This window comes from Haliotis asinina, chromosome 1 (assembly GCF_037392515.1).
Source record: "Haliotis asinina isolate JCU_RB_2024 chromosome 1, JCU_Hal_asi_v2, whole genome shotgun sequence".
Lineage (NCBI taxonomy): Eukaryota > Metazoa > Mollusca > Gastropoda > Lepetellida > Haliotidae > Haliotis > Haliotis asinina.
The window spans coordinates 17559644-17584695 of NC_090280.1; the positions used below are offsets into that span (position 1 = coordinate 17559644).

Below are 25052 nucleotides of genomic sequence, written 5' to 3' on the forward strand. Positions count from 1 at the left end.
CAGAAACAACATTGAAACATTCGCCTTCAGAAAAGTAACGGCCATCACTGACGTTTCCATCATGACAACCGCGTTTCCGGCATCTACCACCATTGATTGTGCCCGTCTGTGCGCCAGTGGGCAATATGAGTGTAATGTCGTTGTGTTTAAGGATAGAACATGTAGGTTGTATTCCCTGTAGGGGTGCTCTTCGGTACGGGAGTAAATGAAAGTATAAGGCTAGATCCTCACAGTTCGATATTATATGGACAATGTCAGCGCCGAGTTTTCAGCATTAAAATGAGCTTATATGGTATCTCATACTATATATAACATATTTCCATACAGCAGTGAATGCATGTTCCATTCAGGAACCAAGAACCAAATATAACAGGCTTTATTGTGTATTCACATTAACAATAAAATACCTGAAATTTCGAATGCTGCACAGTGCCTTTACTATTTCTCAGTTAGCCAATGTCTTATTCATTGTCGTACTCAGCAATATTCCAGCTATATGATTACAGTCTGTAAATAATCGAGTCTTGACCAGCCAGTCTAGTGATTGACATAATGGGCACTGATCTAGGCAGTACCCGGTCCCATTTCATCACGAAAATGGTTTGGTGAAGAACAATTCTAACCGGCTCTTTACGGGTAAATCTCTTATCCAACAATACATGGTCTCTCCTAGGGAATCAGGGAAAATACGCTGTAAAACGTGACCTCTCATGACCACGTCCCCTGCTACGCCGGGTATGAGACGTGGCAACATGATCTACTTCACACTTGCACACACATGTTACTAAATCTCATTTTGATCTTGATGAACTGATAGATTATTAGGAACAGAATTATTCTGAAATCTGTCAGGGAAATCCTGTAATAAACAGCGTCCTTCTTGACCATATTTGTCGTTGTGTTGTCCGTTAGTAAACACATAAGCATATCCTTATACGGGCACTTGCTGGGACCCATAATGAGTGCTAGTGCGGAAATACATTTTAGCGCAACCATTAAAATATTACATTTCTACAGCAACAAATCCGTGTGTATTGGCCGTAGATGGCTCCGTGAATGCAAAAATTATTTGACTGTATATTCATAGAGCTTGAGCGCTGAGAAACCATGTTGCAGGTTACCATGGATATACCTCACTCAGAATATTGACGTGCACCAAGCCTCTTTATCCCATAAATGTCTAGCCAAGGTAAACAAACAAGTACCATATTTTAACGCCATTTGGTGTGGCGTAGTCAGGGATCGAACCACCGCTGTCCGGGCAAGCGCTCTATCCACTTGACCACTGTGGCAGTCGAATCCAGCACGATATTCGAGATTAGAACCATCAGAGTGCATAACCGTTGAAATGACATGTAGATTATGTTGGGACGATGAATAAATTTCGTCTGAATCGTGTTTTTGAAGTGAAATAACTTTTATTTCATTTTCAATGAAGAGGCAACCCAAGTAATATAATTACTATATTTGTTACATTCTACTAAAAGCTGATCTCATAGTTTTTTTACAATATATACACACATGTACGTATGTATAGGACTATGTTTTCACATAAATGTGATAAAACCGCCTCACATCACATTTTATCTGCACACCCGTTATCACGGATATCATTGGGTGTGGACATTCTTACCCTTTACCATGAATGCGGATCGTTACACTTTCCCAACTATTCGGAACATTCTCATCAGCAGGCCGGGCCACCGTGGTCGTCTTGGTATAACTTACGAGGCTAGAGGAATATGTTTAAGGTAATCCAATGCACCATGAAGTATATATAAATTACAGTACTGCAGAAAGAAATTCTGTCTACACATTACACACTAAAACTGTTTATTATACAAAACCGTGCTCCAATGGAGATATTACTTGTGTGAGATCAAACGATATGCCCAAGGAGATATTGTTTTGAGGGTATTTTTATTTTGTAAAATGCCCTGACGTCATCAATTACATGTGAGATCACAATGCTTTGACATCATCAATTACATGACTCACAATACAATGACGTCCAAACTCTGATGACATCATAATGCTATGACGTAATAATCTTGACGACGTCACAATGATATGGCATTGCAAGCCTAATTCAACGTGTACCGTGTTTTCCACTGAAAACGAATGAAGACCGATATTCATGATAAACAGAGTCTAGCTATCGTGTCTTCTGACATCAAATATATCAATAAAAGTTGATAAAGTGGCAAATATCCGGGACTTAAGTGAGATGATCTGTAGTCTTAGTTTCAGGTGATGAGGACAGAGAACGTCCCCGCGTGAAGATATGGTGCTGTATTCTAAAGGTGCTCCTGAATTAAACTGAATCGATTGGATGAAATCGCGTTTGCAGCGTATGCTTTTGAATTTGTTGCTACGACATTTTCTGTTTTGAAATAATAATGCACTGCATATAAATGTTTTCAAAATAAAGGTGTTTAAATTCCGACATGATCTCGGCTGGAAAAATGCCGATGTGACGGAAAACCCACCTCAGTTCACCTCAGCTCAGATGAATTTTAATTCAAGAAATCATTTCTATTGAAGTCCATTCTAAAATGTTGCTGTTCATCTTCACGAATATCGGCACCGTGTATTTTAATTCTTTTGCCTATCGCGCCACATGCTTTCGTTGTCTGAAACATATGTTAACATCACTAAACCACATACACTATGGTCACAAGCCGTTCCACGATGGTAAAACGTCGATGCTACATGGCAACAGGCTCTTTCATCACGAGGTGTTATCTATACTGCAGGCCAAACACACGATCTAGAATGTTGAACATATCAGAGACCATATGTATATTGCACTTTCCTTTGTAATTCTATATGTGAAAAGGTTAGACCTTCCGCAGACAACTCATGTACGTTTACAGGCGCGTATAAAGCCAATGTTTTCGTGTAAGCCCGACAGGTTGCAAAGATATATATTGAAGTCACCATTCGTTAAATAAGGTGTTATCATACCCTTCAGGCAAAGCAAAGTTGCGAATGCAAGCTCTTAGTCACTGCATTTCCTACCATGGTCACTCGATACACGATATCCTTGTAGCACATCCATAAGCTATGACATCCATAGCGCATCCACAAGCTATGTGAGGAGCTTTTCAAATGTCGCGACTCAACGGAGCTGGGTTCCGTCTCTAATGAAGCACTATCACAGGAAACCAGGTAATAGTGAGAGCAACAGCACTACCATGCGAAGGGCCCAGGAACCAGTCTTTCAACCCGGAAGTTTTCTAGTTAAGCGAATACACGAGTAGGAGTGCGGGAGACTGACTGGTGGATTCTACAAATGTGCCGTTTGTGATTTTCTGCTGAAAGTGACAGCCCGATAAAACCATGCTTCAAGATAGTCTGGATCACGGAGATGTGGTGAAGGGACCACCCGAAATTGGTAAATCATTCTATTTTTTCATTTGAAAAAAGAAAACACGGCTTTTCCCAAGATGCTATTTTTAGATTGTTCCGTCACACCTTTAGAATTATATATTTTCTTCAGCTATATGATGAAATAGTATTTATGTTTTTTTCGAAAATATTGTCACTGTCTTATACTTTGAAAGAGTGACGAGTGTGTGTTGTGTCTTTACGTAGGTCCCCCATATCATGGCTTGGTCTGTGTAGGACGCTGGTTAATGTTTAAGAAAAAGGATGTTATTTCATTTTTGTGATAAATTTTGTTTTATGTATTTCGTTTGTGTCAGCAACTTTTAACATATGGCACAAATCATTTTTGTTTAAAAAAGTCTACAATTTACATGTTCTTATCATGTAGCCATATCAACCATATCGTGCAGCAAAGACTCTTAACGTGATTAAAAAAGCCAGCAAAATCGCACTTGAAAAGATTGACTAACTTTCTCCCAGCGCTGGCAAAGATGTGTGCAAGGACTGTTGCTTCGGTCGAAGTTGGAAGACAAGAGATTTTCTTGTGATTACAAGCACCTTGGGTCTGCAGTAATAAATATACACTGGTCCCATACATTAGGTTTGCAAACCAGGTTTTCAAGAGAGTGTAGCATTTATTAGAAATGCTAATTTCATTGCTAAGAACTGCTCAGCTTGAAAGCTGAAATGTTTTAATACATGTCTATGAAAACAAAAAAATATGTTGATTGTGGAAAAACTGTCTGTCACTGACAAAACTCAATGTCAGTGTTATGGACAGTGTGCAATACACAACTTCAATTATTGACCACATGCAATTTGAACACCTATCAGGCTATATACCATAAACAGAAGACATTGTCTTATGGCCTGTGCACCTGGGTTCTGTTTCTGTCACATTATATAATTACACAGACAGGCAGGTGTGATTCTTGTACACATGACATGTTATTATGTCTGTGGGTTGCAAACAAACTGCATCCATTTTTCCCGCATGACTGGGTTGGACGGAAACTGGAGCAAACTCAGATTGTCAGTTTCAAGTGCTGCTTTGTACTTGGTCACATGACAGTTTCCATCTATGCAGTCGTTCACATCTCAGTATTTGTTGATAGAACGGAAATGCAGAGAGCATGTATTTACAAAACCCAACATCACTATATACATTATTTATGATTCTTATACCAATATCTCTCTTGCTTGACAATTGTATATGAAACGCAACGTATACAATGAAAGAAGTGGTTATCCATAAAAAATCTTGCTACCATACTTCTGAAATGCCAATCAAACAGATTGTTTTTATCTACACACAATGAGCCTTCTGCATGCCGGCAAAAGAACCAACCAAAGAAAATCTTCGTTACACTTGAGTGCACACTCACCCACTCTGAGCGGGTTTGGTCTCCCAGGTGCTTCGTTTTGAGGGAAGAAAACCCAAGTACAAAATGTTGCACTTTTCATTCATTATTGTACACTTATAATTTTGTTTCTTTGTTTTTTCACAATCAGCAATGTGTATTATATGTCATGAATAAGTGATAATTGTGTTTTAATTATGCTTGTTTGTTGTTGCATGTGACCTGTTGCATGTGAATTCAATGGAAGGGAGGTATATGTTTTGATAAGTCTCCACTATACCCTGGACACATCTATGGCTCTGCCCGATAAATTTATTACCTCCCTTGATTATCTTTTATCCAATCAGATGTCTATGCTGGGAACAAACCAATGACAACTCACTTTCGTTTTTTAAATTATCTAACCGATGAAACTTGGCAACCCAAACCATGCAGAGTTTCTCTGGAAGAGGTAGAAGGAGCTAGCACGGTTATAACGGCGGCCTAGCTGATTGGCTGCTGTCAGAATGCAGAGCCAGCAAAGGGAGGTAATAAAATTGTCGCGCCAACCCGTAGATGCGTCCAGGGTATAGTGGAGACTTATTGAAAGGTATACCCTGGAGATATTGAGGATGAAAAAGTTATTATCCAATATCAAAGTTGCTCCTACAGACATTAATCTGACATTTCTTTCTGGCTTGACCATCTGCTTGCATTCTACCTATGAGTAAATTTGGCTATGTAATATTAAACATGGCTTGGATTTATTAAATTATTATTGTTGCAGTTAATCAATTTCTCAATTCTATTTCCATTTCAAACCTTTTCATCTCTCTTTCTATATTCCATTCCTTCTCTGAATTTGTAACTGAACTTCAAGTTTCTTTATTTCCACTTGATCTGAACATTCCTCTAGATCCATGTCCAAGACTTCATGTCCAAATACTCCTTCATCAATTTTCAAAATTTGAAATTTCCTCATTGCGGGTTTGGCCTCAAGTTTGAAATGTGAAGAAATTTGCAATAAGTTTGATTTGCGCAATTGACTGACTGTCTCAGAGTCAGGGGATTGAGAAACTGCTCAAGTTCAAACACCATTTTGCTGGTTTCCACAATAAACTTGTAGCAAAATGGCAAAACTTTTAAATAAATTTCACAAAAGGTCTCAAATGTCTAGTTTCTAAATGAAAGTAGTTTCCACAGTGAGCAGTCAGGCACAGTGTGTCAATCTTGAATGTGACATATGTTGTTGACAAACACTCGTTGTTAGGCAGAGGCACACCACCCCAGTAATTCAGAGTGTAAGTCCATGTATGTGCGATCTTCCGAGTTGCACAACACAACAACCATATATACTACATGCAGTCAAGAACATTTGAGCAAAATACGTCTGTCGCCATTCACTTAGAACTTTCTTGCACAGGAAGTAAACAATAGATTGCCAAGGGCAGGTAACCCTGGAGCGCTATCTAAAAAGGCTAAAAACACTATTGCAGTGATATGAAATTTGACCCACAACTCAAACTCTAAACATTTGACCCAATGATAACTATCGTCTAATGACAATACAAATTATATATACTAGTATATGGAACAGTTGAGTGTTCGTTATAATATATATAATACAGCATTTGAGATTTCTGTCTGCCTGACCATCCAGAATGGTGTGTTTTCATCTCTGTCAAATTTCATAATTAACCTGTCTTGTGGTCTGGTAGATATTTACCCCTAACAGTAAATATTTTATAATATCAGGTTGTTTGGTTGTTAGTTTGCAGTGTTTAAGGTATTGTGAAAATTATGTTATACTACTTACGATTGGACAGTTCATGTTTTGATAACCAATCACACCACATGTATTTTCAGTTAACCTGAACGCTGTTCATTGGCTGTTAGTGCTATGTAGGTCATTTTGATGCCTACAAACAGTAAAGAATTCAGAAACATAATGTTTTGTTTGTTTTTTATTTTTGGTACATGCAAGTTTTTGTCTAGTAATTTTTTTAAGTTACCAGTGTAGCCGTCTATCTCACAATTTGGGGAGTTAATATGGTGCAATATCACCATGAAGGCAGCAAAATAAAATGTTGTGTTCTCTTTCTTAAATTTTGTGAAAACTGTTCCATGTATATACGAGGGGTGTCCCAAAAGTGGTCAGCCTCACTATATTCTCTATGTGCAATGTTAGAAAGCATTAGTAAAGGCATATCCAGAATTTAACATATGTGGTTAATGTTTGCGAAATATTTGTCATCACAACAGGTTGGGGTGTAATATTTCTTTAAGCATTGCAGAAGGTGAAAAACAATCTGTCGTTTGGTACCTCTTGGATGATGGCATGCCCTCAGATAATTTTATATTCAGACGAGATGATTTCTGAAGGACACCCTCATTTTAATCTTTCAAAAGCATTTTGTACAGACAATTAAGTGGGCACTGTTTACAATATACTGAGAGCTTACATTTGTGTGATCATTCAGTATTTTGTTTGAACCCTTTGGATCATGCATGAATATGTGGAAACATTAGAATAAGTTATGTCCTTTTGATTAACACATTTGAAAGTGGGGGTGGATAGTGTCTCCAAAACAAGCTCTGTCATTAAACATTTTGGGGGAAGTTACTTTAACAAGCGATTATAGTTTCAAATTGCATCTTTGTGCACTTAAGTATCTACGTTTGATTCTAGTGGGCTTCTGCTTATTTCAAACACACAAAATGTTTCTTTCATGTTTTGTTTCCTGAAGTTAGTGATGCATTTATTGCCAATTTTGGAATTTGGGGGGACACCAAGATAAAAATTCAAACAAAATGGTGTTCGTGAGTCTGGAACATGGCAAAAACAATTTGTTTCAGCTTAACAGATAATAAAACATAAAAGCAGATGCATTTTTATAATGGACCACTTTTGGGACATCCCTCACCTGTAAGAGAATATTCTTCAGTAATCGACCAGGTAGAGTGATGCTTTGTTGATTGTGTAAGTTCTCTGTTTCCTTCATGTTATCTGCAGTGACTGTTCAGCACGTGTGGTCTCAGTTAGTTTACAGTGTTTTTTCTGACTGCCAGTATCTATCTATCAGAGAAGGATGTTAAATGGTATCATTGTGTGCACGTTACTCACATTGAGGAAAGAAAATTGATCAAATATGGTAATTCCTCATCTGTCCTGATGTGGGTAGTGGGAGGTTACACAATTCTGTTCATAGTCATTGTCACTTGCAAACTGTTCAGCTATGTGGAGAAAGGTGACATATTTTCTTGGAATCATCGTTTGACTGACCCCCAAAGACGACGACGACTACTACTACTACTACTACTACTACTACTACTACTACTACTACTACTACTACTACTACTACTACTACTACTACTACTACTACTACTACTACTAAAGGCGACAATGCTTGTCGTAAGAGGTGACTAACGGGATTGGGTGGTGTACTACTACTACTACTACTACTACTACTACTACTACTACTACTACTACTACTACTACTACTACTAAAGGCGACAATGCTTGTCGTAAGAGGTGACTAACGGGATTGGGTGGTGTACTACTACTACTACTACTACTACTACTACTAAAGGCGACAATGCTTGTCGTAAGAGGTGACTAACGGGATTGGGTGGTGTACTACTACTACTACTACTACTACTACTACTACTACTACTACTACTACTACTACTACTACTACTACTACTACTACTACTACTACTACTACTACTACAACACTTATGGGAACTACTACTACTACTACTACTACTACAACACTTATGGGAACTACTGATACTACTACTACTAGTAGTACTAGCACTATACCTCCTATGGGAACGACTGCAACTTCTAGTTCAGCTACTACTACCTCTATATGCCATTATTCTCGCTGCAACAACTACCATGACTGACTGTGTCACACCCTGGTGTAGTTACTCCATGTGCTGCAGGTGAGGATCTCACAGAACAGCTGCGTCTGCTCCATCTGGCCAGGGAAGATGACACTGCTGACATACAGCTGCAGTCGGATATAGACCAGAGTGCCATCGATCTTGAGAGACTGGTCATGAGACAGGAAGCCGTAAGTTGACAATAGGATCTTTATGCTGCATGTGGTCACACAGGGGAAACACTGGGGTCACTCGGGGTTCACACTTGGGACAAGCTGTAGTCACACTGGGAACACCCATGTTGTTCTGCACTGTCAACATTCAACACCCATGTTGTTCTGCACTGTCAACATTCAACACCCATGTACTGCACTGTCAACATTCAACACCCATGTTGTAATGCACTGTCAACATTCAACACCCATGTTGTTCTGCACTGTCAACATTCAACACCCATGTTGTTCTGCACTGTCAACATTCAACACCCAAGTACTGCACTGTCAACATTCAACACCCATGTTGTACTGCACTGTCAACATTCAACACCCATGTTGTTCTGCACTGTCAACATTCAACACCCAAGTACTGCACTGTCAACATTCAACACCCATGTTGTACTGCACTGTCAACATTCAACACCCATGTTGTACTGCACTGTCAACATTCAACACCCATGTTGTACTGCACTGTCAACATTCAACACCCATGTTGTTCTGCACTGTCAACATTCAACACCCAAGTACTGCACTGTCAACATTCAACACCCATGTTGTACTGCACTGTCAACATTCAACACCCATGTTGTACTGCACTGTCAACATTCAACACCCATGTTGTACTGCACTGTCAACATTCAACACCCATGTTGTTCTGCACTGTCAACATTCAACACCCAAGTACTGCACTGTCAACATTCAACACCCATGTTGTACTGCACTGTCAACATTCAACACCCATGTTGTACTGCACTGTCAACATTCAACACCCATGTTGTACTGCACTGTCAACATTCAACACCCATGTTGTTCTGCACTGTCAACATTCAACACCCATGTACTGCACTGTCAACATTCAACACCCATGTTGTTCTGCACTGTCAACATTCAACACCCATGTACTGCACTGTCAACATTCAACACCCATGTTGTTCTGCACTGTCAACATTCAACACCCATGTACTGCACTGTCAACATTCAACACCCATGTTGTAATGCACTGTCAACATTCAACACCCATGTTGTTCTGCACTGTCAACATTCAACACCCATGTTGTTCTGCACTGTCAACATTCAACACCCATGTTGTTCTGCACTGTCAACATTCAACACCCATGTTGTTCTGCACTGTCAACATTCAACACCCATGTTGTTCTGCACTGTCAACATTCAACACCCATGTTGTTCTGCACTGTCAACATGCTATTTACAGGCATTGATGGTAAGCAACTAGTGTGACTACAAACCATAATTTTAAATAGTAATCATCCAAATCTCCAAAATGAATGGTTCTGTAGAGACTGTTAGCATACATTGTTAACAGTGTTAACATACATTAACAGTGTTAACATGCATTGTTAACATACATTAGCAGTGTTAACATACATTGTTAACAGTGGCACACTGGAACAACGTGGGCTATTTCAACTGTGAAAGAGGTACTGCCAAAATAGTCTGCATTTGAGTGGATGTTGTGTCAAGCATATCAAATAAAGATTTGTACTTCATCTTGAGATGGTTCCTCATGGTAGAGATTATGTCACTCTTGAATGACAGTTTTATGCCACTTAAGAAGCATTCTCTTTTCAGCTTGTCTTCAGATAGCTTGAAATAAGAGCAAACGTTGAGCATGATTGCACTACCATGTTGGGGCCAACACAACTACACGTTGAGTGAGAAGGGAGATAACTCTCCTTTGACGAGTACACAAGTAGAATGTTACTACTCGAGTGATGCTACTACCCGCCTCATGCTCGAGTACCCAAATGCCCGATTCGGCCCTACTGCACTGTCAACATTTAACACCCTATAGTACTGCACTGTCAACATTCAGCACCCTATAGCGCTACGCTGTCAACATTTAACAGCCTACAGTGCTGCACTGTCAACATTCAACACCCTACAGAGCTACACTGTCAACATTCAACACCCTACAGAGCTACACTGTCAACATTCAACACCCTACAGAGCTACACTGTCAACATTCAACACCCTATAGCGCTGCATTGTCAACATTCAACACCCTATAGCGCTGCACTGTCAACATTCGACACCCTATCGTGCTGCACTGTCAACATTCAACACCCTACAGTGCTGCACTGTCAACAGTTAACACCCTACAGTGCAGCACTGTCAACATTCAACACCCTACAGTGCTGCACTGTCAACATTCGACACCCTACAGTGTTGCACTGTCAACATTCAACACCCTATAGTGCTGCACTGTCAACATTCGACACCATATAGTGCTGCACTGTCAACATTCAACACCCTACAGTGCTGCACTGTCAACAGTTAACACCCTACAGTGCAGCACTGTCAACATTCAACACCCTACAGTGCTGCACTGTCAACATTCAACACCCTACAGTGCTGCACTGTCAACATTCAACACCCTATAGTGCTGCACTGTCAACATTCAACACCCTACAGTGCTGCACTGTCAACATTCAACACCCTATAGTGCTGCACTGTCAACATTTAACACCCTATAGCGCTACACTGTCAACATTCAACACCCTACAGTGCTGCACTGTCAACATTCAATACCCTACAGTGCTGCACTGTCAACATTCAACACCTTGTAGTACTCTCAACTGTCAACATGTAACATCTTTTTGTACTGCACTTCCAGCATTCAGTACAATGGTGTATTACACTGTTTACATTCACTACAGTCATTGCAATGTTAACACACAATTAATATTGACCTTCAACATAAAATGCTAAAATTAAACACAATGACTGCACTGTTAACACTCACCACAATAACTGCACCGTCAACATTCAACTCAATAAGTGCACTGTCAACATTCAACTCAGTAAGTGCACTGTCAACATTCAACTCAGTAAGTGCACTGTCAACATTCAACTCAATAAGTGCACTGTCAATATTCAACTCAATAAGTGCACTGTCAATATCCAACTCAGTAACTGAACTGTTATGTTTCAGTACCATCTGCTTCTGAGCTGTTATTAACAAGCTTTGTATTACAAACATGCTATCATTTTGCCATTCAACCCTGATAACCTCTTGTTTGCCATCAGTTACCACGAGGAAAAAGGGACGAGGTGGATGGACTGATCCCCCGGATGATGAGACATGGAGGGGTTATACAGAGAGATGGCCATGTGCCCTTGTCCCCTCCCCCTCCATACCCAGGAAGTCATCCCTACCAGCGTCCGGCACCCCAACAACGATCGTCTCCCCCACAGTCACATCAACTACGGCAACATCATCAGCGTCAACATCATCAGCAGGCCGTTCGAGATGGACAACAGTGCATACCTAGGCCACAGTTTGTTTCTCAGGACAATTTTCATTTATATAGTGCAGCAGCTCAAAATGTTCAACAAAATCTTCATCCAGACAGACATGCTATGAGCCAAGGAATACAGGAGTCTCGTCAGACACTACCACCCCCCTATCCTGGAGGAGTTCCAACTGAAACTCCACTAAGACTAAATGCCACCCACAAACAGCAGTCTGAAACAAACACAGTAAATCTAGACGATGTCCTCTCTATCCTCAAACATGATTTGGAGACAGATGGAGCATCAATACCCCTGAGGTCCATTCCAAACATGGAAACAACTGCTGATATGTGTGGATCCATGTTGAAGAATGGTCAGTCTGATTGGTTACAGAACACTTCAAAGCCCTCCAGTGGGACTGCACCAGTAGTGCCGAACATCGACGACATCACATCACAGATGCTGCACTCGGGTTGTTCCACATTAAATACAGACCATGAGTTATTGTTTCAGGGTGAGGAGTCAGGTTCATTGCAGTATCCTCACTGTAGTGATAGACAGTTTAATCAACATGCTGTCATACAGAACAATAGCTCAGCTTACACACCAATAAGACCTCATCCACCATCCAACCTTTGTGCTTATCAATCATCAAGGCCTTGTGTGAACATTAACAGTTCAGCATTGGTGCCCTGTCACATGTCCAACAGCTCTTGCCGTCCTTTCTTTGAGGATAATTTGGCTCTTAAGCCAGATTTACTGGTATGGTCAAGAACTGATTCTCCTGACTTTCGACAACAAAATACAGGATTCAGCAAATCCAGGGCCTTGTTCAAACCTAGCAAAGACAGAACCTCCTTGTTGGATCATGGCACAGTAGTCAAGACTGCAGGTTCTAGCCAACAATCTTTTGGGTTCTTGCCTGTTCAGAATGGTGCATGTTGTGGAGGGGCTACAGTTTGTCATCCAAAACAAGAAAGGTTCTCTCCTGAGCAGAACAAGTCTCTGAGTGGAGAAACTTCAGTGTTTAAACCACCTCAAGAAACATTCTCAGTGAATCAGGACAAGACTCCATGTGGAGGAGCTCCAGTCTTTCAGGGACCACCAGAAACATTCTCACCAGAACAGGACCAAGTACCACATAGGGGAGCTCCATTCTTTCTGGGACCTCCAGAAAGATTCTCACCAGAACAGGACAAGACTCCATGTGGAGGAGCTCCAGTCTTTCAGGGACCACCAGAAAGAGTCTCATGTGTCCAGAACAACCCACCGTGTGGACAAGACCCTGTTTTTCCATTGTGTCCAGACAGGCTCTCACCTGAACAGGATGGAAGGTGTTCCAATCTTCGAGAGGCTTCAGGAGGATCTCCTTGTTCAAGTACCTCCAGTCATCACAGTCCCCATGGGTCAAGTCCAGCATGCTCCACAGAGTATTCTGATGATGAAGATGAGGATATAAATCATGAAGAAAACACGTGAGTGTTTTTCTCCTGATTTAATAAGTTTTAAGAGGGTCACCGATGGCTAAGTTAAGTTAAGTTGCATATAGTATCTAAGATGAAGTATATGAAGGTTTGAATCCCAGATTTACCTCTAAGATGTTTTTTGGTTTGTCTGGACCATATCAATGCTTGCAGTTTCACTAGATTTGAAGACATTAAACACTTGTATTACTGTCATACATGTTCAGCTGATGTGATGTGATGTGATGAGATGTGATGAGATGTGATGTGATGTGATGTGATGTGATGTGATGTGATGTGATGTGATGTGATGTGAGTGAGTGAGTGAGTGAGTGAGTGAGTGAGTGAGTGAGTTTGTGGCATTTTTAACAATTTTCCAGCAATATCACAGGTGGGGACACCAGAAATAGGCATCACACATTGTACCCATGAGGGGAATTGAACCTGTTTGTTCATCATGATAAGCTTTGGGCTAGCCCACATCTGGCTAGCCCACACCCCTGTGTTGTGATTAAAATATCATTGGAAGACTTTTTGTCCCACCTAACCCACAAAAGCGCCATAGGTGGAAATTATTTTTGAAAAATATTTCATGTGCTAAGTTGCTGCTTATGTTTGTTGATGAGTTTCTTTGTATATACCTAATGTGGGCTCTATGGACAAGGTGTTCACATGATGAAATAGAAAAAATTGGCAGAGATGGATAGTATGTCACCCAAGGATTTAGCTATTTGGCTAGGATTTCGAACAGAGCCCTTGAGCAATTCTTAAGCTTGCTGTTTCTCAGGAAAACCAGAAATTGCATTGAATATTATGTTTAATAAGTTCTAAAGTAGTCTCACTTTATTTCTTGTGAAACTGACAAGTCACCTCGGCAACACCAACATTGGTTATCATGGGTTCGAAATGAATCTGGGAATTTTTTAATTGTGATGGGGGATTAATATGGTTGGATAGTCTGGTGGTTATAGATACAAATTCAAAGCCAGATAATTGTGAGATACTGGAAATATTGAAATCGGTTTGTGCTAATTTAGCGATTTATTCAGGTTAGTTGTGTGAAATGCGTTCGACTGTCAATGAAATAATTGCAGTAAATTCAGGAAAATTTACATAAATTATGTTTGCCTTCTCACTAGCCTTTGTATGTGTGAGGTTATCTGGATAGTTTTGGAAAATAATCTTCATTCCTTGTATTATCAAATATTTTTTCAGCTGACCCTTATTTAATGGCACATAGACTGTTTAAAATCACCCACCTTCTTAACAATGCCTCATGCCGAAATTAATTCAGCAAGCTAAAGGTAAAAGATTTCGCGTGTAAGTCCCAAGCCCTGGTTATGATGCTAGATATGGGTTAAATACACAAAGTCTGTTTCTAGTGTATTATTGCGGGAACATTGCATGAAGTGGCGTAAAACCATACTTGCTCATTCAGTCGGAAATTCGGGTGAAGTAAACCAACTACTGCTTTTCTTCCTTATTGAGTCAGTGATGCAGGATTGTAGCGTCAGTCTACATGATCTATGAAAGGCTTAAGATGGAAAGGGGTAAATTTATGAGCGTCAACTTCTGTGATATAAGGAACATGATATTTTGAAGCATGTTCTAGCTCCTTTATCAGGTAAATGAAAACTATGATATTGATGGTTTGGAGAATTAATGTGTATTTTCTGACAGAATGCATACTTTGCACAAAGATAAGTGAGTGAGTGAGTGAGTAAGATGTTATGCTCCTTTTCACAATATTCCATCAGTATCACGGTGTGGAACACCAGTCACACCGTGATGAAAGCTAGGAAGCAGATCGTTACAGATATACATATATCTGAAAACAACAACTATCAGCAGGAAGCCAATCAAGTTCCTCATGGTGCAGATGTGGGCGTCCATACTTTTTCTCCTATATTTGATCTGTAAATGTCAATGATTGTAGTTGTATCTTTCTTCAACAGAGTGGTTCATTACTTTGCGGATCTGGGAGTTCAGCAAGTGACAGAAATCTACACAGACAACAAACAATTAGTTGAAAACAAAGTCAACAACCTAAATCATCAGCGGCAGGTGAGTCTTCATTTTAAGACAATGTTCGTATTTCAATACAATTTCTATGTATAAGTAGGCAGGGTGTTGTTTTTAACAAACTTGCAATTACCTTCTATAGGCCTGTCAGTGTTTGGTATGATTGTGAATAAATGAAGGTCTTTTTCAAAATTGGAATTATGTTATATGTTATTATCCATATGTGTTCAAATAACTGATGATATATTATTGATGCACAATGCATATGTAATAAACCATAGAGGTCATTTCATTGGCCAGTAGAGACAACCATGTGACACTGTGATGCGAGATTAAGTTTTTTGTTCATAACTTTACTACGTTTACTACAATCAACCCTGCCCTTGAATTGTAAGGTACTATGAGAAAGTCAAGTTTCGCTTTTGGGAAATATAATTTTTCAGTCTGTTGTAAATACAATATGACATATATATGCTTGACTATTATTCTCTATTTGCCATGCCTTTTAGTTAGAATTGATCTGCAGTAACCCATGATTGTCATAACAGTCAAGTAACTGGATCAGGTGATCAGACATGCTGACTGGGTTGACAGATGTCATCACATCCCAGTTGCGTAGATTGAGGCTCATGCTGTTGATCACTGGATTGTCCAGACTTGATTGTTTGCATATGCTGAAATATTGCCAAGTGTGACGTTAAACTCACTCACTCACTCACTCACTCACTCACTCACTCACTCACTCACTCACTCACTATTATGTAGGTAGGTGATTTGTAATAAATGTACCATACTTGTCAGTTTGGATGAGAGTAGTCCCCATTTAATAAATGGATGTGGTTTACAGACTGCCCTCTACATTGCTGTGACGTTGCGGAAATATAACATTGTACACTTCCTGATGCAGATCGGGGCTGACCCCAACATTCAGTGTGTGGAAAGTAAGGTGAGACATCATCATTTGAACATTTGTCGTTTTCAAAGAAAGTAAGAACACAATCAATCATAGCGCTACACCCTTTCCATTCATTGTTTTCTCACCATTGTTTCCTGGTTCCCAAATGGGGTGAATGTGTTTCAGTTGGAATTTATTGAATCACACTGCCCAGTGGTAAGGTATAACCCTACCCCTAAGGATTGTAAAGGGTCCTTTGATTCTAAAGATGCATCATCTCCCTAAGAATTGGAAAGGGTACCATACCCAAACCCTGAGGATCATAAAGGGTTGTTTGACTGAAGATGTGTCAGCTCCTTAAGGATCAGAATGGGTACTTAACCCTAAACCCTAAGGATGGTTGACTGGCAGTGGAGGGAGATGGAGACAGCGAAACAGGGCTGAAGAGCAGTAGCACTAATTGATCCTCAGCAATTGCTCGGTCTTCACACTTCATTTATAACCATGTTGGGGACTGAACTATGGTCTTCGTTGGACTGTGTAAACACTTTAACCACTAGGCTACCCCTCAGATCTAGTGTGTGTTGACCCAAGAGATGCCACCCTTGCACTAGATAGACTGATGAAGACTCGGGTTAGAACTGGTCTTCATCAATCCATGTTTGTTGTAAGAGGCGACTAATAAGATCAGGCTCGCTGACTTGGTTGACACTTGTCATCGTATCCTTGTTGTGGAGCTTAATGCTCATGCTGTTGGTCACTGGATTGTCTGGTCCAGACTCAATTATATACAAACCCCCACTGGTGGAATGTTGCATAGTGAAGTGTTAAGCAACTAACCAACCAACCAAATTATTGACAAGGATTTTGCATTGGTCAGTCAGGCAAGATGAGTGGAAATGTCGCTAGAACAGTTTTGTCACTGGCAGGCACGTGTCTATTTTGATCCCTGCTGTAGGTATCTATCTGTACCATTCATGGTGATGATTAATGTAACAATGTCTCCAGAGTGGCACAATGCAAGCCCCTCTTCACAAGGCCATTGAACTTGGGGACACACAGATGGTGCTACTACTGCTTGCCAACGAAGGCCTGGACATTGAACTGCAGCGTGTCTGTGATAGTGAGTAGTCTCATCATTAGTAAGTAAGTGTGAGTGAGTGAGTGAGTGAGTGAGTGAGTGAGTTGAGGCCAGGACATTGAACTGCAGTGTGTCTATGATAGCGAGTAGTCTCATCATTAGTAAGTGGGAGTGAGTGAGTGAGTGAGTGAGTGAGTGAGTGAGTTGAGGCCAGGACATTGAACTGCAGTGTGTCTATGATAGCGAGCAGTCTCATCATTAGTAAGTGGGAGTGAGTGAGTGAGTGAGTGAGTTGAGGCCAGGACATTGAACTGCAGTGTGTCTATGATAGCGAGTAGTCTCATCATTAGTAAGTGGGAGTGAGTGAGTGAGTGAGTGAGTGAGTGAGTTGAGGCCAGGACATTGAACTGCAGTGTGTCTATGATAGCGAGCAGTCTCATCATTAGTAAGTGGGAGTGAGTGAGTGAGTGAGTGAGAGTGAGTGAGTGAGTGAGTGAGTGAGTGAGTGAGTGAGTTGAGGCCAGGACATTGAACTGCAGTGTGTCTATGATAGCGAGTAGTCTCATCATTAGTAAGTAAGTGGGAGAGTTGAGTGAGTTAGTGAGTGAGTGAGTGAGTTGAGGTGAGGCCTGGACATTGAACTGCAGTGTGTCTATGAAAGGAAGTAGTCTCATCATGAGTGAGTGAGTGCGTGTGTGAATTGAGACCAGGAGATTGGATTGCTGTGTGTCTGTGATAGTAAGTGGTCTCATCATTAGTGAGTGAGTGAGTGAGTTGTGTGTGAGAGCTGAGGCCAGACCATAGGATTGCTGTGTGTCTGTGATAGTGAGTGGTCTCATCCATAGTGAGTGAGTGAGTGAGTGAGTGAGTGAGTGAGTGAGTGAGTGAGTAAGTAAGTGAATGAGTTGAGGCCAGAACATAGGATTGCTGTGTGTCTGTGATAGTGAGTGGTCTCATCATTAGTGAGTGAGTGAATGAGTTGAGGCCAGAACATAGGATTGCTGTGTGTCTGTGATAGTGAGTGGTCTCATCATTAGTGAGTGAGTGAGTGAGTTGTTTGTGAGAGCTGAGGCCAGAACATAGGATTGCTGTGTGTCTGTGATAGTGAGTGGCCTCATCATTAGTGAGTGAATGAGTGAGTTGTTTGTGAGAGCTGAGGCCAGAACATAGGATTGCTGTGTGTCTGTGATAGTGAGTGGCCTCACCAATAGTGAGTGAGTAAGTGAGTGAGTGAGTGAGTGAGTGAGTGAGTGTGAGTTGAGGCCAGAACATAGGATTGCTGTGTGTCTGTGATTGTGAGTGGTCTCATCATTAGTGAGTGAGTGAGTAAGTAAGTAAGTGAGTTGAGGCCAGAACATAGGATTGCTGTGTGTCTGTGATAGTGAGTGGTCTCCTCATTAGTGAGTGAGTGAATGAGTTGAGGCCAGAACATAGGATTGCTGTGTGTCTGTGATAGCGAGAAGTGTTAGCATGAGTGAGTGAGTGAGAGAGTTAGTGAGTGAGTGAAGGTGGGTAAGTAAGTGAGCGAGTTCAGTATTTGGGTGAGTTAAGTGGTTGAGTGACCAATATTTGTTACTCTATATAGTCGTGTATGTCACAAAATGAAATACATCTAATACAGTATGACAGTTCCAATCAAGGAAACGACATAGTGCAGAATGGAATGGTCTTAGTGTACTTCTGTGTATTCTGAGTTTAGATGGGTTACACATCTGTAGTACTTGTGCTGACAGTGACCCCTTCAGCAATGCTAACAAGTCTTATAAGTATAAAAACTGTCACATAGTATCAACATTTTAATCATTAATTTGCTTGTCTCATGTATATTATATAATGTAACCACCGTTACTGAAGTGGTCTATCTTCCTGTCAGTGTGATGGGCATGACATTTAATTTGTGAAGAACCAGATAAGAACTGATCTGAAGACACCCATGCTTGCCGTAAATGGTGACTAATGGGATAGGGTGGTCAACTGACTTGGTTGATACATGTCATGGTATGTCCCTATTGTGTAGATGCTCATGCTGTTGATCCCTGGATTGCCTGGTCCAGGCTTGATTATTTACAGAGACTGCTATGTAGCTGGAATATTGCTAAGTGCATCATTAAACAGCAAACCAACCAACCAATCAACCAAGGACATGACATCTGATTGGTTTATTGTTTCAGAGAAGACACCCCTAATGTTGGCTCTCCATGGTCACATACCGGGCAACGAGGAGCGAGACAGACGGGAAATTATTCATCACCTCTTAGACTACGGTGCATGTATTGATAAGTTTGTAAGCATCCATTCTTTGCAGTAAGTCTTTTACATGTGGAAATCAAGTGGGAACCTGTAATTTGGGTTCAACTTGTTCCTCGTCAACTGGGGTCAGTTCATTGACATTGTTCAGTGTCATAAGGCACATAAAGACAGATAAAACATACCAAACAAGCACAATACATTCTATCTTCAGTCAGTCCAGAAACGACTGTCAATAAGCATAACCTAAATGGGTTTTTTTATTTATGGAAATATAACCCAGACAAAATTCTTTTATCCAACCAGAATGATTTGTATTACTGGAATATTGATAAAAGTAGCATAAAACATTATGCTCACTCATTATATTGCTTGAAAAGAAAGGTGTACAATTTTTTTAGTTCACATGTTGTATTATATTTTATTAGAATGAGAGCAGCGACAAAACAATCCTAATGATGGCAATTGAGACACGGGACGTGTGCCTCGTAGAACACTTTCTGGACAGTGTTGGTGTCGAGAGGTCACGTGACTTGATCAACCGGGCCAACAAGGTTAGGAATACAAGTCTGCACATTGCTGCGGGGATGAAGATGCTGGACAGAGCAGATCACCTGCGTCTCCTGACGATGCTTATACACTTCGGCGGGAATACTGATGCAGCCAATCAAGATCTCAAAACACCAAAAGACTGGAAACGGAATCTGGTAAGTCTGAAGGTTGGGAGTAAATACATAGTCTCTGCAAGATGGCTTCATGTTACTGGTGGGTGATTTTCATCATGATAATGCTAGTGGTGTATATTGCCATGTATAAGGTTAGATTACCTCAACAGAGGCTTTTGAGTTAACTAAGGAGATGTGATCATATTCCTGTTGCGTAGATTGATGCTTATGCCATACTCACTCACTCTTTTCCAGTTTGATGAAATCAAAAGACAGCACCTGATGTACCAGAGTCGCTACTGAAGACTCTCAACATCTCAGAAATGTGACAGACAGAAGTCATACACAGACCACAGTTTTGTCCAACTTTTCAAATGACTCCAATGAAAACAACAGAAGAGGAGAAACAAAAGGTGAAATTCAAAGACCTTAGCTCTTCCGCAGAATACCTCAGTCTTTTCTCCATCAATACCTGTCACATTCCTGCACATGGCAGGTCAGTTTTGACCAGGTTGTAGAATTTTCATAAGCATTCATTATGTTAGTGGGGCAAAACGAGTCCATTTTATACCTGCTAGGTATGCATTCATTCTATTTCTGGGGTTCCCTGACATGATATTGTTGGAATATTGCGAAAAGTGGTGTAAAACTAAATTCCCTCACTTGCTAGCAAGGAAGAAGAATTATGTGTTTGTATTTATGATTCTGCTTGTGTCAAGGTCCGCAATTAGAGAGTAATACTGGTCTTGCCTTAATGACAATTTCTGTGAATTGCACTGAAATAAAATGACCACTGGCGCCTGTTCCAAGTTTGGAACCAATTCTATGCGTCTGCAACTGGAGCTCCCAATTTTTACTACTGACCCACATTCCGTGTCTGTATCGAGAGTTGATACGAAATATTTTCACCGTTACACTCAACATATGTTAAATGTTCAATGAATGAAATAGGCTGAAATGCATAATTTATAACTATCTATATTTTTTTTGTTGTTAAGAATATATTTTATGTGTCCTATTGTTATGGTTATTCCGTATAAGCTAGAATAGACTAACATCTAGTCTCTGAAATGAACATATTATACTGAAAAAACGTTCATAGTGAAAAAAATAATATAGTGAAATGGAGCCCTGAGACTTTCTTCATTTTCTTCCTGAAGCTAAGGAAATCTAGACTTACCACATTTTCTAGACTTGCATGGGCTTTCTTGGATATGTATACTTCAGGGTCTGTACGACAGACTAAAGCTAGAACATAGAACCATGTTCTTGTAACAGTGTTTTTATATTGAGGAGTGATGAGAAAGTTACATGCGTATGATAAGGCTGGATTTGCTCTTTCTATGACACTTAGGGGCAGGAGGAGCCTGATGGGTATAACATTTCCTTTTCATGCAGTAGGCCCACGTTTGATTCCCACATGGGTACAGTATGTGAAGCCCATTACTGGTGTCCCTGGCTGTGATATTGCTGGAATATTGCTAATAGCAGTGTAAACCTATACTCACTCACTCACTGCCACCTGTTAGTTCACTGACAGTTAAAATATTGATGGTGTCTACTTTTTCATGTTACAAGTGTTTGAATGATATTTGCACAGTCAGAGGATCCATTTTAACAGCAGGTTTGGATTCTCACAGAAAATTACATATATTGTTATAAAACAAAAGAGCTACATTTTGGCATTGGGCTCATATTTATTCTAAGTCGTATATGCAATTTTCACCTTTCCATGGAAACACAGGATCCTTGATGGAAAGCAGAATATGTCCATGGAAGCTGATACAATGAAGGCAATTCTGAAAATATACATACATTTTGTTATGTTTATGTAATGTACATTAATAATCTGTCCTATTTTCTTAACAAATTTGAATGACGATCACTGATGTATACCTTGAACATTCCGTCCTAATAAAGTGCTGTGTATAAATACACTATACAGTCTTTAATCAGGTGTTTTATTCCAGTTTTTATGTCTCTTTAACTAGAAGCCTTGTTATCAATTCATTGCATCTACATTTGTTTTTGAGAATTTAATTTTGTATTAGATATCAGTTAAAAAACATTTGTTCTCATTTTCTGTGTGACTTATTTAAATATGTGTACAGGCATTTGAACAGTTATCACCTCATCACAGTTATTGCCAATACGTCATTATAACCGATACAGGCGAGGATACACAGCTGATTATTTTTGTGATATTCAAACATGTGCTTTTCAGTGATTCTCAACATTGATTGATCAGCTAAACAGAGAAGAAAAATGATTGGTTGATGAAACTACTTTTCATGATCCAAGTTCACTGACAAATTTTACTATTTTATAGATAAATAGAATGCATTGTACTCACACAATCCGATGTTTAAAAAAGAAAGCATGTAGGTTAAAAATGTGAATACTCTTCTTATTAGTCCTTTTAAGCTAAATAAAAAAAACAGCGAAAAAACAACTGTTTTCATTGTTTGTAAACAAGCATGGCAGCCATTACACAAACCCAGATCAAGGTCAGTGACCTGGTTCAAGTTCAGACAGTGATCTAATAGGAAGAGTGACAAGAATTTTACAGCCATTTAATTCCTACAACCTGTTTGTTGATAAACCTGAATTCAGGGAAATAGAAGCAGCAAGATAGATACCTACTAAAGGTGTTACATGACCAATGACGTGACTGTGTCACACCTTTCAGAGAAACAACTATTGCTCAGTCTTCAAACTTGTTGAGTTTCTTGACTGAAAAAAAGATGTTTTGTGGAATGGTTGGTTGTCATTTAGATTTCCCAAGTTTTAACTGTTGACTTTCCTAAAAACTGACCGAGTTTTGCTGGAGCGTGTTTCAACACTACACTGCCACCCACCACTAGGCACTTGTCACTTATGAATGAACTTTGTTCCAGGGCACTGACTTGATCTAATAACGTTTTAGCTGTTGTTAAGTTCAATGATATTGCATGATCATTTTTATCATATTAACGAATGTTTATAAATTATTCCATAAAAATTGTTTTTGTTATATTTAAAAGTAGTTTTACGAGGTACTACTTTCCACAGCATAGTTATGTTGTTACATCTGGAGAAGTTAGGCTTAATGTGTACATGAATGAAAATCAGCTGTTTGAGGTAACAAGTTCTTTCTATGTGTGGTTTTTATTTTGTGATTCTTCTTTTAAAATTACATTATGCGTAATAAATAGAATATCGCACTCAGTATCAGTGATTATGGGAATATGCCCTCACTAAAATAATTTTCAGTGAACATTGAACATTATTTCAACTCTGGCATATTTTCCGTTATCAGTCGTATCTCCTTGATTATTCTGGAAGTAATATACTTTTGCAGTTACAGTTGATTACAGTTCTAGTATTTTTACTGCATTATTTGACAACAATAATGGACAGCAAAAGAAAATTCTTCACTGCAAGTAATATAAGGGAAAAATTAAAGATAAAGTTATGAACCCTATTAGAGGTGTTTCGATTAACTGAAATAATCAAAGATTGACCAAACGACCAAGCAGCTGATCACATATTTACATAATCGAACATGAAACATTTTGGAACTACTGCTTCAGTTGACCATCAAATTTTATGGATCAATTTTCTTTAATCTTTACTTCTTTAGCTAAGTCCATAAATATCATAGTCATCTACAACAACTTCTAAATGCTCTTAGTTGTGAGGAAACATGTGTTTGTACTGTCATTGTCCCTTTCCACCATTTTAGATAAAAACGATACCGGCAGCCATGAATTGCACATCACTGAATAGCTAATTCAGTATCATGATTAATTCTGTTTTATTAACTGAATGAATGCTGGTGTAATTTTGCAAATACCACTAAAATGTGGTGATAACTGTTCGTCAGCCAGCACCTATGTTCATATGTTTTTTGTTTGCATTATTTGTAGTATATGCTGTAATCATAGTGTTGATAATTGCCCAATGTATACATTTCAAAAAAAGAAATGCACAAACTGACATGCAATATTGTATTGCATTCAGTTAAATGTACATATTTCATTCAGGTTTATTAAAACAAGAAAGTAACCTAGCAAGATGAGAGTTCCATGTTCTGTAGACATAATGGTGAATCTGATTTCTTGTAACAAGACACACGCGTCCCTGAAGGAATGTTTTGATCATATCAGGTGTCATTACCATTGAGTCTGGTAATCAGAGGACTTGAGGTGAATGATTATCAATTTTAATTGAAAGATATAATTTTTAATATAATCACCAATTTTAAGGGTTCCCCCAGTTTTTTTCTAATCAGTGTTTATGTATAACTAATACTGTTATGCAATGAAATGCACACATTCAAGAAAGACACCGGAATTGTAATTAAACAATAAAAGTGCTTTAAACTAAAATCCTCATCAGAACATCTCATTATGTTTACAATAGATAGTATTCATAAACAGGTTACATTAATATTTGCTGTAGTTTTGAATACAAAACTATGCATGCAATGAAAATATCTTTACACTGTTGAACATATGTTTGTTTGTGAATATTTGTCAAATAATGCTTCATTCAAGTGTTTTGTGCTAAAATGACAAAATTATGATTAATTGAAGATATCTTTCTACAA

At 39.4% G+C, this 25052-nt stretch overlaps 1 protein-coding gene across 1 annotated transcript; it reads left to right on the forward strand.

Moving 5' to 3' along the window:
- The first annotated feature begins 3231 nt into the window (after positions 1–3231).
- LOC137287730 (uncharacterized) lies at positions 3232–25052 on the forward strand. The gene is made up of 9 exons (XM_067820120.1): positions 3232–3397; positions 8679–8809; positions 11882–13563; positions 15507–15615; positions 16421–16519; positions 17477–17591; positions 19721–19833; positions 20225–20503; positions 20717–25052. The coding sequence occupies exons 1-9, from the start codon at positions 3343–3345 to the stop codon at positions 20762–20764; spliced, it is 2631 nt and encodes an 876-aa protein (XP_067676221.1). The 5' UTR covers positions 3232–3342; the 3' UTR covers positions 20765–25052.

Excerpts from the sequence above, each read along its gene's own strand:
- LOC137287730 (XM_067820120.1), top strand. The coding sequence starts at position 3,343 with ATGCTTCAAGATAGTCTGGATCACGGAGATGTGGTGAAGGGACCACCC. Across the intron at positions 3,398-8,678 it reads GAAGGGACCACCCGAAATTG|GTGAGGATCTCACAGAACAG; the intron begins GTAAATCATTCT and ends CATGTGCTGCAG. Across the intron at positions 16,520-17,476 it reads TTCAGTGTGTGGAAAGTAAG|AGTGGCACAATGCAAGCCCC; the intron begins GTGAGACATCAT and ends CAATGTCTCCAG.